The sequence below is a fragment of the Myotis daubentonii genome, chromosome 4, assembly GCF_963259705.1.
Source record: "Myotis daubentonii chromosome 4, mMyoDau2.1, whole genome shotgun sequence".
Classification (NCBI taxonomy): Eukaryota; Metazoa; Chordata; class Mammalia; order Chiroptera; family Vespertilionidae; genus Myotis; species Myotis daubentonii.
The window spans coordinates 86,948,910-86,964,997 of NC_081843.1; the positions used below are offsets into that span (position 1 = coordinate 86,948,910).

Here is a 16,088-nt window from a genome sequence, read left to right on the forward strand (position 1 = left end):
GTGTCTTGGACTCACAGGTGGTTTCTGGGTCTATGCACACAGGAAACCAGCGATGGTCATCGATCCCCTGGGCAGGACGCCGGGTGCCGTCACTGGGCCCTTTCAGGAAGGAGGCCCCTGTTAATAGCACCTGAGCAGCTCTAACCAGGTTGGCTGCGCAGTGCAAGCCTCCTGGGAGTGTGGGTTTCACACAGAGCTCCTTCGCCTACAAAGTTGAAAAAGCAGCTATTGATGGAAAGTGGGGCAGCGCAAGGCCCCTTTGGACCTGGGTCCTGCTTGGATGGGTTGCAGGATGCTCCTGTGCACATCCTGGTTTTTGTTTATAAGTTCTGGCCAGAGGCAAAGGCCACAGCAGGGAACTAAAAGGCGGCTCTACCTTCTGGGGTGGGAGTGTCTGGGTGACAGGCACCACCACACCCCTCACTCAGGATGGCCTCCCCCTGGGCTGCAGCATGTTATCACTGGGGGCTAGTGTTGGGGCTGCAGGCGGAGCCCAGCTCCCAGACCGGATTAGGGGCCTTTGTGACCGCCACCCTTACCCTCGTCCACCCGCCCAAGCCTTGCCTCCTGGATGATGATCCCAGCCCACTTTCTGTGATCCCATCGAGCCCTCAGCCCCACGTTCTATCTGCTCTTTACATCCTGACGTCAGCCTACTGTGGATTTTCACAATGAGACAATATGACTGGGTCCCAGAGGAGCCCCCTAGCCTAGCTGATGGGGGGTGGAGAGGACTGTGCCACCTTTCACCACCACTGCTGCTTGGTCTTCCCCTCGCCCTACCCGAGACCTTGTCCTAAGTGCCCTGTGATCCTGTCCTACACACACCCCACTGTCCCTGGGGCACAGGGACCCAAACATCAAGAAACCACCCACAAGAATGGGGGTGGCCACAGGGAGGACGTCCCCAAGCTGGTGGGTCAGCCACCGGCTCGTGTCTGCAGGGAGGGTGGGGAGAGGGTCTCCAGCCCTGTCTGTGTGGTGCCTCACTCTTCAGCATTCTGTCATGTTGAAGTGTCCTTCTCAGGGAGGGGAGGCGGGCTCAGTAAGCCACTGCAGACCTTCTCAGCAGTTAAAGGGGTGCTGATGTCTAGGTCCAGCCTGCTGACCGCCTTTCCCGAAGCCCTGGCTCCGTCCTGGGCTTGCACCTTCACTCACCCTTCAGGATATTGTGCTTGAATTAAAACGTGAGCATGGGTGGGCATTCCTTGCTGGGACAGCCTCAGCCACATCCCTCCAGCCTGCTAGGCCCTGGACAGGGCACCCCTGCTTTTCCCTGCCCAATTCAGCTGGAGCTGGCCTCCTTCAGGTCAGCAAACTCTTCAAAAAAAAATTCCCTTTGCTCTGACGGTGAGTGAGTCACCCGCCCTGCCCCAACCACACCTTTCCTGTGAGGAAGGGTGTGGCTTTCCCAAGTTCAGAGATCGGCCTCCAATGGGTGGGCACCAATGGACCTTTGACCCCAGGCTCTGCCTTCTCATTTGGCACACGTGAGGCCTGGAGGGTCGCATGGAGACCGTCATCTCCTGAGAGCCCAATGCCAGGAAGAAAATGCTTAGTCCCTTGGAGGGCAGAGATATGATGAGAAACAAAGATCTTGACTTTAGCCTGGCCAGCATGGCTCAGTGGTTGAGTGTCAACCTATGAACCAGGAGGTCCCAGTTCGATTCCCGGACAAAGCACATGCCTGGGTTGTGGGCTCAATCCCCAGTGTGGGGCATGCAGGAGACAGCCAATCAATGATTCCTCATCATTGATGTTTCTATCTATCTCCCTCTCCCTTCCTCTCTGAAATCAATAAAAATATATTTTTTAAAAAAGGTCTTGATTTTAAAAAAATTCTCATTTCAATAAAATTTCACCTAAAGTTAATAGAGGAAAATAAACCCGTTGTTGAAGAGTGAAGCTTTCAAATGTCTTTACAGGCATAAATTTTCTGTTGTTAAAATGCAAAGGCAGCCCTAACTGGTTTGGCTCAGTGGATAGAGCGTCAGCCTGCGGACTGAAAGGTCCCAGGTTCGATTCCGGTCAAGGGCATGTACCTTGGTTGCGGGCACATCCCCAGTAGGAGGTGTGCAGGAGGCAGCTGATCGATGTTTCTCTCTCATCGATGTTTCTAACTCTCTATCCCTCTCTCTTCCTCTCTGTAAAAAATCAATAAAATATATTTTTTTAAAAAATGCAAAGGCAGTCCTGCAGTTGGCCAAATAACACACTGAATTCACAGATCAGCAAAATGGTGATTAAATGCTTTTATGCAAGTACTGTACCTGCCATTCCGCCAACATGTGCAGCACATAATCCCATTCTAAGTCACGGTAAGGTTTATCATCAAGTAAACAGGCAGAAGTTCTGCGTTTTGGAGCCAGCCTATCTCCGTGTGTGGGTTTGCTTGAAATGGGAATCCTGAGCTATATACGGAAAAGAAATTAGTGCTTTACTGTCAATGTAGTCATCAACATTTGTCTGTCTCCTCTCCTCTTATTTTTGGATGTTTTGATGGCATTTGAGGTTTTGGTGAATGTGAGGGCAGGCTGAAATGGTTAGCCGTGCTCACACAACATTCGCCCTGACCCTGCGTCCACCTCTTTCTCTTCCTCTGCACACAAAGGCCTAGAACTATTTTAAGAATTTGCCAACACATATTTCTCTCGACTCACCACTTCTGTACTCACGTACACACGCCTTCAGAAGTCCTTGTCCACAAACCCTGGTCCTCAACACACTCAGCCCTTGAACACACATGTGGCCTCCCATACAACTAGGCCCTCACCCACACACCTGGCCTCAAACATACACACTGACCCTCCCACACACCCACACACTGGCCCCCCCCCCCCACACACACACAGGTTCTCACACAAACACGAGGGGAGAAAATGCCAAACAGAATAAATGTTCCAGATGATTGAATTGGACCCTGTAAGATGCCAAGACATTGTTCTCATTTTTAAGCATTTATTATGGAATCCTTTCTAAAATATACTGTACTAGGGGCCCGGTGCACAAAATTCGTGCACTGGGTGTGTGTGGGGGGGGCGGGGGTGTCCCTCAGCCCAGCCTGCCCCCTCTCACATACTGGAAGCCCTCAGGCGTTGACCCCCATCACCCTCCAATCGCAGGATCGGCCCCTTGCCCAGGCCTGATGCCTCTGGCCTAGGCGTCCGGCCCAGGCAGTGGGGACCCACAGCTGCAGCGGCCCCGCGATCGTGGGCTTCGCTTTAGGCCCAGGCAAGGGACCCCTAGCTCCGAGGGCTGCCAGCTTCGACCGTGCCCAGCTCCCATCGCTGGCTCCACCCCTACTTCCTGCTATCACTGGCCAGGGTGGAAAAGGCACCTGATTCTCCGATCATGGCTGGGGGCAGGGCAAAGGCAGCCCCAGGGCCGCCTTTGCCCTGCCCCCCAGCTCTTAGCTCCCCCCTGGGTTTCTGATCACTGTCAGTGGCAGGGGGCTTCTTCCTGCTTTCCCTTTCACCTCCCTGCATTGTGCCTACATATGCAAATTAACTGCCATCTTGTTGGCAGTTAACTGCCAATCTTAGTTGGCAGTTAACTGCCAATCTTAGTTGGCAGTTAATTTGCATATAGCCCTGATTAGCCAATGAAAAGGGTAGCGTCGTACGCCAATTACCATTTTTCTCTTTTATTAGTGTAGCTATTTTCCTGTTTTCTGAAGCTGCCTTAAATATATTCCAGGAAGTTTGGGCCAGGCCCTCTTATGTCAGTTAGGGCACGTTAGCATGTGAGGCTGGGGAAGACCACAGTGAGGTTTCACCTCACACCTGTCAGAATGGCTGGTGTGAGAAATCAACAAATAGCAAGTTGTGGATGGGATTGTAAGTTGGTGCAGCCACTAGGGAAAACAGTATGTAGATTCCTCAAAAAATTAAAACTAGAATATGACGTAGCAATTCCACTTCTGGGTATTTATCTGAAGAAACTCAAAACACTAATTTGGAACGATACATGTACCCCTATATTCACTGCAGCATATTTACAATAGTCAAGATATGGAAGCAAGCTAATTAGTGGACAATTGGATAAAGAAGATGTGGTACAATACGAAATGGAATATTACTCGGCCATAAAAAAAAGAATGAAATCTTGCCATTTGTGACAGCATAGATGAAACTAGAGGGTATTATGCTAAGTGAAATAAGTCAGACAAATACTATATGATCTGACTTATATGTGGACTCTAAAAAACAAAATAAACAACAAACTCATAGATGTAGAGAACATTTTGATGGTTGTTAGATAGGAGGGGGATTAGGAGGATAAGTGAAAAAAAGTGAAAGGATTAAGAAACACAATTACCAGTTATAAAAGTCACTGGAATGTACAGTACAGCATAGGGAATATGGTGAATAATAGTGTAATAACTATGTATGCTGTGAGATGGGTACTGGACTTATCAGGTGATCATTTCATAACTAATATAAGTGTCTAACCACTATTATACACCTAAAACTAATAGAATATTGCATGTCAGCTGTAATTGAAATTTCTTACTTTTTAAAAAGGAAGCTGAAGTTGTTTCGCTTTGGCTTACCCAAGGCTTCCTCAACATACTTGACCTGGGAACTGGCCTCTTGGCCAGCAGACAACTTCCCTTGGGCAGCTCTTGCCAGAACCAGGCTCTTAGTGAGGACAGCTGCACAGGGAGTTGGATCCAGGGGAGGGGCATCCCCCGCCTGGGCCATGTGTGGGGGCCGAACGCAGTCCCAATGGGAACTAAAGGACAGAGAAGCAACCAAGGAGGCTGGGCTGCCCTGTGAGTGCCCTGGGCTCTCTCTAGGATCTCAGCAAACATCGATTCCTCTCCTTCAATGTTGGACAGTTTTGAGAAGATAAACTAGTTGAGGTGGAGGCCAGGAGACCCACCATCGGGAGGCTGCTGGACATGAGAGGTCAGGACCTGACCAGTGGGTCTGGAGAGGAATGGGCCTGGATTTGGGCATCTGAGCAGCGGAAGGACAGCTCTCTCCCTGGGAGAGTCCAAAGTTTGCATTTGAGTTCCTCCAACATAGGTCATTAGAGACATGTCCCCTAGGATTTCATTCTACTTCCTTCCCAGCAGTCTCTCGTGTTACAGTTAGCATTTGCTTCAAATATCTATAAGGAGCTGCACTGCTTCTGGAGGGTGGTTCCTGCCACTTATTCTCATGGACTCGATGCTGGCTTCTGAATCAGGTGTGATTTGAGTTTTTGGAAGTCAGACCACATTGGCCTTTTCTGGACAGAATCAGTATTATGATCATTCCTATTGAAGAGCCAGGAGAGCCAGGCATGTGGAGGGAACGGAGCAGTCAGGCATGGGAAGACGTGTGAGGGGTGTGGGAGCTCCAGAGGGCACCCCCCGCCTAACTCAGAGGTGGGAGCTGAGCTGGCTCCGGTGTGCCTCGCGTCATGTGGTTTCTAGAGGCTGACTTGACTGCAGCACTTACCGGCCCAGCCTCTGTTCGGCCTGGTTCCTCGGATAGGACAGGCATCTTCCCCCTGAGCCCACCCACTTCAGGCCCAGAGGATTCGAGGTTTTCTTTTCAGTTTCCTTAGGAAATTATTGATATGATTAGCTGGTCAGAGGAGTCTCAGATGTAACCGTTGTCCCTTTAAAAGTCCACTTGGCAATTTTAACCTCTTTGGCTTTTAACTGTTATTTGTAGCCTTGCATTTATTTCCTAAACAAATGAACTTTGTGGCATTTCCTCAGGAAATGTTACATCTAAAAATAGCATTAAACTTTTTTAGAAAAACTAAAAGCATTCCATCTTTACATAAAAGCATGTTGTACCAAAAATGTAAAGGGGAATCAGGAACCAATGATACTGTTTTCAGAATGACTGAAAGGGCACACTTCTGTGATTTTTGACGAAGGATGCCGTAACGGTTTCTATTTAAAATTTTAAAACATCATCAATACAATTTAAATGTATTTGCTGCGGATGCACTTATTTCTAAACATAAAATGGTATGTGGACCAACTCTGTTCTCCCCACAGGCCCCTCCATTCCATGTGCAGACCCAGGTGTGCCAGGGAGGGGGGAGCCACGGCAGGGGAAGACCCCCTGGAAATTTTACATGCTCCACGGAAGATCCTAAGATGTAGCATTTAACGTACATATTTCAGAATTTGATGGGATGGAACTTATCCCAAATCTAAACTTGATTGTGCCTTGTGTGGTGACGGTGACAGCTCTCACTTACAGAATGTTATTTAGGGCCACCCTCAGAGGCAGAGGTCTCCAGTCCACCCAGTGCAGCTGCGGGCACTTCCCTGGTGCTACTGCTGAGTGACAGCGCAAAGGACAAGCAGGTGGTCCCCAACAGGGACTCCCTCTGTGCCGAGGACTCACCTATACCTTCCCTATCTCACAAATATGACACAGGATCCTCTCTTCCGTTTCAGGATCTGGAATCCCTCGACACCTACATCCAGAACACACTCTCTGACCTCTACCCACCGTTTGAGGCCACGGCGGCCACGGTGCTCTGGCAGGTGTTCAGCGTGGCTGAGAGGCTCCACGGAGGCGATGGGCTGCGCTGCCTCACTGACTTCCTCATCCCTGCCACGAGGGCCCTGCAGCACCTGCAGCAGGAGGCCTGTGTGAGTACCTGTCCTCAGTACCGAGCCGCGTGAGTACCGCCCTCAAGGGACAGAGCCTGTGTGAGGCACACACACCCCCTCAGGGGACAGAGCCTGTGTGAGGACCTGCCCTCAGGGGACAGAGCCTGTGTGAGACCCTCCCCTTAGGGGATAGAGCCTGTATAAAACCCTCCCCTTAAGGGACAGAGCCTGTGTGAGGACCTGCCTTAGGGGACAGAGCCTGTATAAGGAACTGCCCTCAGGGAACAGAGCCTGTGTGAGGACCTGCCCTCAGGGGACAGAGCCCTGTGAGGACTTCCCTGCAGAAGGAATCCTGTGTGAAGACCTCCCCTGCAGGGAACACCTTAACTGGTCTTTACCTGGAGAAGATTCAGGCAAAGATACCTGGTACCTGGAAAATACTTAAGCTGAGGAAGTGGAATTTCAGAACCAGGGAAACATGCCACTGATGGAGGCGAGGGAGAGCATTTGAAATTAAGCCAGAAATTAAACCCAACATAATTCAAGTGAGCATTTGTCGTTTTCTCTCAAAAAAAACCCAAAAACAGCTGTGAGATAATGAAAAAACAAAACTGTATTGTAACCTCAGCCATGTTCTTACAGAGTTTAAACACATAAATGGAGAAATCTTCCTACTCCCCTCTATTTGATGGTCCATCAGGCACTGGCTCATCTCCTTTCTAGCTTCTGGCTCCTCCTTTTCCTCGTCCAGAATGATGGGTGAAATAAGACTGTGTCAGGAGCCAGGCTTCTCAGGCCGGCCAGGGAGCGTAGAGCCCACTGAGTCCACAGGCATCCACTCTGGCTCCCCCAGTGAGCTGCCACTTGAACGCAGGAAGTAAGTCACACTCTGGAGTAATCATCTCAGAGCCAACTTATTGAAGCAGTTCCAATACATACAAGTAAACTCTAATTAATTTCTCATATGTTTAGTTTATTTCTTGAGATATTTTTATCGTAGGTTATTTTCGAGGCAGTGCTAAAATTAATGACAGCCAAGTTGTGGGTATATTGCAGTGAGCTGTTGGAAAGATTATGGCTGAATCTTTAAAAAATATATCTATTTATCAGCACCTTTTATTACTCCATTGATATTGAATTAAAGCTTAAAAAAAAACTACCATTGGGCTACTTTGATTTATTAAACTCTTTGAAGAGCTTTTAGCTAGAATGAGTATGGTAGAGAAATAACCAAGGATACCCTAAATCTGATTCTTTGAGGTAGTCTACCCAGATGATATTTTCCTTTTTGATTCTGCACCTTTTGCACATTGGCATAGGGCAGCAGTAGAGAAAGGTGCCTCCCGGGAGAGGTGAACAGCAGCACAGGGAACCAGTCTGCTTTAAGTCAGATCGGAAAATACCTGTCCCCTTTCTAAGGAGTGTCTTGACTTGAAAAGTTATTCTGACCAAATGTTTTGCCTTTATTCTTGTAAGTTTGTTTTTTCTTTCTTTTTAACCATGCCATCCCTTCTCACTTACAAAAGTGCCTATTTTCTGGAAAAAAGACATCTATATATATATATAAAAGCCTAATATGCAAATCGTCCCCTTGGGAGTTCGACCGGGAGTTCAACCACTCGCTATGACATGTGCTGACCACCAGGGGGCAATGCGGAACGAAGGAAGGCTCCAGCCGGCAGCCGGGGAAGGAAGGCCCCGATTGGCCCTGATTGCAGACCCAGCCTAGGGACACTACCCGTGCATGAATTACATGCACCGGACCTCTAGTGTGAATAATATTACCCTTTAGTATGGATGCATATTTACAAGTGTTTAATAAGCACAAAATGAAATTTAGAGACAACCTTACTATTTGCATATTACTATTGCTATTGCTTTTTACTTTAAAAAAACCTTTTTTTATTGATTTCAGAGAGGAGGGGAGAGAGAATCATTAAATAGCTGCCTCATGAATGCCCCACACTGGGGATCAAGCCCACAACCCAGGCATATGCCCTGACCAGGAATCAAACTGTGACCTTCTGGTTTATAGGTCAATGCTCAACTACTGAGCTACCCGGTTAGGAGCTTTTTACTTTTTAATAAAGAACATAAAATTTGATCTTTATGACATAGGAGAAAATGAATATATCCTAACAACTATGAACATAAATATATTTTAGTTAACATAAATTCAAAGCAGTTTTTATTCGTTTAGCCACTATTGCCAGAGTATGTGGCTTAGGAATCATTATTAATCATATTACCTTTAAGATAAGTTGTTTTAAACTAATATTTCAATGACTACCATTCGTCTCTAGATAGAAGAAATGCTTAAAATCTCTCATTGACTTACTTATAATTTTGTTTCATCACAGTTTGGAATTTGGATCAGAAAATGTCTGGAGAAGTTTAAAGAAAAGAAATTGGAAAGATATAAAAGTAGAATGTTTCTACTAAGAGGGGAAAGCAGTAGGAGGGGAGTGAAAAAAAGAAAATGAAATAGTATAGAAATAATAAAAGGAGGGAGTAAGCAAAACAAAGACATGGGAAATAAAAAGCACATCTTACATAACAGGTTGAAAGTAAAGTTATTAAAAATAGTAGACCAGCAAATTCTAACCAAACAATAACTCATATAGCAATATTTATAACTAAATATAGTAAAAGGCAAAATACATTGTTAGGGCTAAAGAGATTCATTCAATATTAGTACCAGTCACAACCAGGAATACATAAAAATCTGTAAACACTTAACAACATAGAATGAAAATGTTTGAAGCATAATGGAACAAATTACAATTTCATAATTCATAATGAAATCAATGTTTCAATTAATTTCAAAGAAATTATACAGAATATTTTTTCTAACCACAATGGTGTTAAATCTGAATTAAATAACAAAAAAAGATAACTAGAAACGCCTAACATATTTGGAAATTCAGTAACATATTTCTAAATAACACATGGTTTAAAGAAATCACAAGGAGAATTATTGTAACTGAATCATAATGAAACACAACATGTAGAAAATTTTTATATACATTTAAGCAATGTTTAAAGTATGATGTATAAGTTTTAGGGGGATTCTAATATTAATTATTGAAATTTCTGCGTTAAGCTAGGAGAAGAGGTAAATATATCCAATATAATTGAAACCTAAAATTGATTAAATATGAGTGCAATCATAAAGAAAGCTTTTTCTGAGAAAATGAAGTTGAATGTTCTGCAAAGATTTATGAAATGTCACTTTAAAAAGTGCTGTCACAGCCCTAGCTGGTTTGGCTCAGTGGATAGAGCATTGGCCTGTGGACTAAAGGGTCCCAGGTTCGATTCCGGTCAAGGGCACATGCCTGGGTTGCAGGCTCGATTCCCAGTGCGGGGTGTGCAGGAGGCAGCCAATCAATGATTCTCTCTCATCATTGATGTTTCTATCTCCCCTCTCCCTTTCTCTTTGAAATCAATAAAAATATATATTTTTAAAAAGTGCTATCACATTAGGTATAAGCAAGACAGCTGAGAAGACAGGGATATTTGGGGGAGGAGGAATCCAGAAGAATTCTACATTCCTATGTCTTCCCTGAAGATACCAAAGCAGTGTGGGTGTGCTCAGCCCAAGGAAGACAGTGGAGCCCTCCAAGTCAGCAGAGAAGAGTTGGGCCTCCTGTGCACATGAGTCCCATCAAGAGACAGAAACCACCCAGACATTTAATCAGGGCTGCTTAATGTTATTAATGTTATTATCTAATGATATGGGATTAACTCTAAAGGGACAATAAGAACTGTGAAGAGCCCCTGAGGCTGAGGGAGGGCACCAGGAGAAAGAAACCTCAAAGGGGGTCCCCTCCCTAGCTCCCACCAGGATGGGGGTGTGAATGTGCATTTATATATGGAAAGCAAAAATTAAACGTTTAGAGATGTATGACCATTCTTATGAGTGATCATCTGCTTTAACAAGCCAACTACCCGTCCTGATCACTCAGAGCTGAGGGAATTTAGAGCACACAGTCGGCGCTAAAATCATCGGTGAGGGCCTTGAGCATCATACATCTCACACCCTGAGTCCAAAACGAACCCCTCAGCCAAGCCCTTCCCTGATTCCTGACTCACGAATTGTGAGCAAAATAGCGTTTTTAAGCCACTAAATTTGGGGATAGTTGGTTATCCTAGGGATAGTAATAGGTCAAATTGCTACATAGCAAAGAAAATGAACTGCTGCTGTGTGTAACAGTATCGACGATTAACAAGTAAGTCGGAGAAAGACAGACTGTGTGACTCCATTTCTGTAAAGTTCAGATACATGCATAACAAGTATTTATTGTCGGAGTCAACATGTGGCAAATACAAAGAAAAGGAGGGGACTAATAAAGAAGTTTGGGAAGGTGCCTGCCTCTGACAGGTCACAGGCATATGCAGGAGACCTCAATGATGATGGCAACATTCTTTTCCTTAGACTGCTGTATCGTGATATTTTATATCTTCTATAATGAAAGCGTTCTTTTGTGTCTCTTCATACTTAATTTAAAAACTTTTAAACAATTGCTTATTGCTGAAAGCAAATAACTTTCTCACAGAGATGGGGAAATGCCTGCTTCTCCCACAAGACCTAGGAGACGTAGCTCACACAGGACGGATCTTTGCGCCCCATCGGAAAGGAGTGTGGGAGCCCCATGTGGTGTGGGAGGTTCTCACTGGACTGGAGACGGACAGGAGACCTGTGGCTGGAGCACCAAATGTCAGGCTCCTCCCCTTGGCAGGGCAGCCCAGTTCCTGCTCCTGTGGGGCCAGTTTTCTCCGCCTCCACCTTGGAGCTTCCTGTCTATGGCCCTTTGGGTGGTGGGAGCAAACCCAGGATGTGGACAGTGGAGTTGAATTCATTCCAGGAGGGGAATCAGCAGGACTGGGGTGTGAGGGTTGCACGGTCATGGGCCACCAAGGGGCAGTCCACCCCGGCCCTGCTCAGCCCCTCCAGAAAGGAGTCACCTCGGTAGGCCTTGGACCCTCTGATTCTGGAACTTTCTGTCATGAAGAACATTCCTGGGGCTCAAAACACTGACCCCAGCTGCACACCTTTAGGCCACACCTCAGGTTGAATTTCTCTCTCTGATGGCCACTGGGTTCCCTTCACTGCCAGGCTGGAAATCTCACCATTGCTGACTGAGGGGCCGGGCAGTGTCCTGCGTCTTCATGTCCACAGTGGTGGGAGGTCACTGGTCACTCAGCAAGGCATGGGCCCACATCTGCGGCCACCCACACCAGTGGTCACTGGCTCGCCCCAGGGGCCTGGAGTAACCATACTCTCTGACCTGCTCTGAGGCCTCAGGTTCCACAGGAGCATCTGAAATCTGGGCTGGCTCCAAGCCCAGAGATGTTTGTGGTATTTTTACCTGTCAGAGCAAAGTTCAGGGGAGCTGGGATCCAGCAGTGCAGTGATCTGTGTGAGGAATTTCTAGTGGCTCAGGAAATGCTGATGAAATCATGTTACATGTGAAATCAAGATGCGCAGCTATACTTGTGATGTCATCTCAACCATTGAAAATGCACAAAAAAAGTAATGAAGGGAAGCACGTAAGTGTCCACAATGCTGACCTGGGGGTTGGTCTTGGGATTACTTTATTCTTTCTTTTTTTCTGGATTCTCCAGTGTGCAATGCACAGTATTCTTTTTTCAATATGAAAATCTTAATTTTCAATCAAATGTGGCCACAGGTGTGAGGGCGGTTGGCAGGTGCCCGGTTAATGCCAACGGCACCTGCACCAGAAGCGCCCTGTGCTGCCCTCCTCACAGGCCGTCCACCTCCGCTCCTCGTCCAGACCGTCCGCTCCTCCTTTCTGTGTAACATGCATGCGCACAACAAGCTCATAAGTCCATATCTAATGAGACCTTCACGCTTAAGAACACACTGGTGTGTTTGAGATATAATTTTCAAAGTAAACTCCAGATATATGAAATATTAACTATTTTTTAAACCTGAACCTTTAGAAAAACTAAATAAAATAAATGTTCAAAGCAAATTTTGGTAAGATACGCAGTTCTAAGTTTTAAGGCAATAGAAGATATCACCAAAAAACTCAAGAAATGAAACTTGCATAGAATTTAAACTTCTATAGAGAGGAAAAGAACTTAACTAAACCATGAAGCAAATGAACTGAGAGGAATATGTGTAGCAGTAGATAGATTACAGAAACATTTGCTAATGGGAAGTGCAGAAAATTGTTAAAAATTTTTAAAAACCCACGGTACCTCATAAGGCAAAAACAAGACAACAATTGGAGCAAAAATACATATAGAATATTTACAGGAAACAAACATCAAAAAAGGGTTGACTTCACTGTCACATATATGTGAATTAAAGCAACAGTATTCCACAGTATACACACCAATTTAGAGAATGATTTTTTAAAAAAAAATATTTTTTTTTGCTGATTTCAAAGAAGAAGGGAGAGAGAAACAGATAGAAACATCAATGATGAGAGATAATCATTGATTGGTTGTCTCCTGCACGCCTGTCACAGGAGTTCGAGCCCGCAACCTGGGCATGTGCCCTGACTGGGAATCGAAACGTGACTTCCTGGTTCATAGATCAACGCTTAACCACTGAGCCACACCTGCCGGGCTAGATAATGATCTCATGGCAGAGCCTCATGCTGCTGAATGATGGCAAACCTGTTACAGCGCCACTGCTGACAGTGTGTCTCCTTTGAGGACAAATTGGTCAAAGTGGGAAGAATCATACAAGATGTTCATAACTTTTGATCCTGGAATCCTAATCCCAGAAACGTATCCTAAAACAATCATTTACAGGAAAAAGACACTGTATCATGTAATTGTTCTTTGCATTTATTGTTTAAATAGAAAAAGAAGCATCGTAGATTTATGAAAACAGAGGAACAGTTAAGTAGCCATCAAGATGGTAACTGAGAGTGACATAGAGAAATGTTTGCTAAGGTAACTGCAGATGAGAACCTCAGATTACATCTACGCTATTGTTACAGTTTAGAAAAGTTATTTCCTATGTGGATAAGGGCAAAGAAAAGTTTAAAATCTCTTGAGATCTATTGGGTTGAGATTTTTCTTTTTCTTTTCTCTATTGTAATAATAACGTGTATGCGGTAAGGCAGTGCTGGGATGGGGAAAAGTAAGTTGCAAAGCACAATATTTTGGAACTAAACTCTGACTGTGGAATGTGGTTTCATGTTAGAACGTGTACCTGAAGCTTCTGACAAGTCAGGGTCCCACCCCTTGTTCCCTAGCTGCTGGACACTCCCATGCCCCATGCAGACGTAGCCCATGTTTGTGTCTCGTCTGTCCGGAAGTTGAAACCTTTTCTAGATCAAGTTCTTTGCAAGAGTGCTTAAGAACTCTCCTGGTAACCGACAGCTTGCTGTAGGCTTCATTGACTCCTTAATAAGTAGGAACCGCCCATTCCATTATGTGGGAGTTGGAGGCCGATATGGTGTCGTGTGCAGGTCCCACATTTTCTCACTGTGCCTCCCTCCCTGTGATTCTAGAGGCCATGCTCTTTGCAGGAGGGGTCGGGGCGGGGGGTGCTCACGGGCGCCCAGAAGCCTCTGGAGTTTAGACAGAGGGTGGGGGTTGGGGAGCGAGGGTGTGGAAGTCCAAGTGGGACCACCCTAGGAGCCACTTCCTGCAGGGTCCCCTGGGCTCGGCTGCATGAGACTGTGCTTGGGTGGCTTCCTTCCTCCTGTCCTGTTGCCCACCTCCCCCGCCTCCCAGAAGGCGCTGTAAAAGTGAGGTTGTTTTTGTTTGTTTGTTTTTTGTTTTTTTGACAATTTCTTTCCTTTTTTTATATTTTATTGATTTTTTACAGAGAGGAAGGGAGAGAGATAGAGAGTTAGAAACATCGATGAGAGAGAAACATTGATCAGCTGCCTCCTGCACATCTCCCACTGGGGATGTGCCCGCAACCAAGGTACATGCCCTCGACCGGAATCGAACCTGGGACCCTTCAGTCCGCAGGCCGACGCTCTATCCACCAAGCCAAACCGGTTTTGGCAGTAAAAGTGAGGTTTTGACTGACTTCACTGAATCGAAAAGAACCCCCCTGTTTTCAGCCCTGATGATTTATTTGGGGTTCTGGGGTACAAGGGGGGCACTGGTCACTCTCCCTGCTGCATGGAGACCAGGGGTCCTGACAGGTTCCATGCCAGCCGCTAATCTCCCTCCCCTTCTTGTCCAGGCCAGGTACACAGGCCTCATCTTCTTCCACGAAGGCTGGCCACTGTGCATCCACGGGAAGGTGGTGGTGCAGCTGGCGTCCCTGCGCGGAGTCAGGCTCAGGCCCGGGGACTTCTACCTGCAGGTCACATCGGTGGGGAAGCAGTCAGCCAGGCTGGTCTTAAAATGCCTCTCTCGGCTGGGACGAGGCTCAGAGGAAGTTGCTGTGCCTGAGGCCATGTATGGCTGTGTCTTCACAGGAGAGTTCCTGGACCGGGTGAACAGGGAACGCAACAGTGTCCTCTTGAAAAACTGCTTGCTGACCTCAGGCTCTGCTGTCTACCGCACCCCATGGAGCAACGTCACAGTCCCTGTGTTTGTACCCATCAGCGGAAGAGTCCTGCCCCACTGCTCCAGCCATCCCGGGCCTGAGCGGCCACCCAGCAGTGCCTCTGAGGCCCTGGCCCCAGCACCAGCCATGGCCAGCAACACTCCGACCCTGCCTCACTGCGGGGGGCACAAGGACAGTGACCAGCCCAGCCACCTTCCTTCCCTGAGAAGAGCTGAGTGCAAAAGCCCCGGGACCCTGCCCGGGAGCTCTGATGTCAGCCCGTGGGAGCCCCGTGCCAGCCCTGAAGGACCAGGAGAGAGACTGGACCCCATGGACAAGAAGGATGGCCCCCAGGCTCTCACCTCCCCCGAGGACGCAGGCAGCCTGAGCTCCAGCAGGCGGCCGCCTGGGGCTCCTGCGGCTGTGGAGGCCAGACGCTGGTTCAGGAATTCCTACATGGAGGCCCTGCAGAACCCCATGCCCCTAGGCTCCAGCTCCGAGGAGTCCCTCGTGGATGATGCCTGCAGCACCCGGAACAAGAGGGCCGCGCCAGGGTCCAGCCAGCCCCAGAAAGAAACCCCCGGCCCCCAGGGAGAACGCCAGGGGATCCGGAGACGACAGAGCTGTCCCAGAGCCGCTGGGAGGACCCTTCCCAGGAGGTCTCAGTCCTGGGACCGATCCCTCAAGAGCTACCGAGGTGATGCCCCGCATTCGGCCAGCACCGGACCTGGAGGTCACCTAGGAGGACAAGCTGTGGGAACCAGAGACTTGGGCTGCAGCCACCCCTCTGGCTGCACCAAGGAGGAAGGTAAACGCTCTTCTCCCCTCCCCCGCTGTCCCCTTTCTCCCTCATTTCCTCCCCTCCCCTCGGCGCCCTGTCTCACTTAGTCTGGTCACTTGGCTGAGTAGAAAGAAGCCTGTCTCCATATCCATATTGACTGTTGAAAATAATGCTCACAGGTGTTCCTTTCCTGTGGCTGCTACACCAAGTACCATAAATATGCTGTCTTAGGATACAGAAATTCATCC

At 47.3% G+C, this 16,088-nt stretch overlaps 1 protein-coding gene across 4 annotated transcripts in view; it reads left to right on the plus strand.

Annotated features, from left to right (window-relative positions):
• Nucleotides 1-16,088, plus strand: part of PLEKHG4B (pleckstrin homology and RhoGEF domain containing G4B) — a 77,371-nt gene that overhangs the window by 22,051 nt on the left and 39,232 nt on the right. For all 4 annotated transcript variants that reach the window (XM_059694593.1, XM_059694594.1, XM_059694591.1 and 1 more), the window contains exons 2-3: nucleotides 6,410-6,607; nucleotides 14,751-15,867. In XM_059694593.1, coding sequence (XP_059550576.1) covers nucleotides 6,410-6,607; nucleotides 14,751-15,867 — 1,315 coding nt within the window. The remainder of the gene's footprint in view (nucleotides 1-6,409; nucleotides 6,608-14,750; nucleotides 15,868-16,088) is intronic.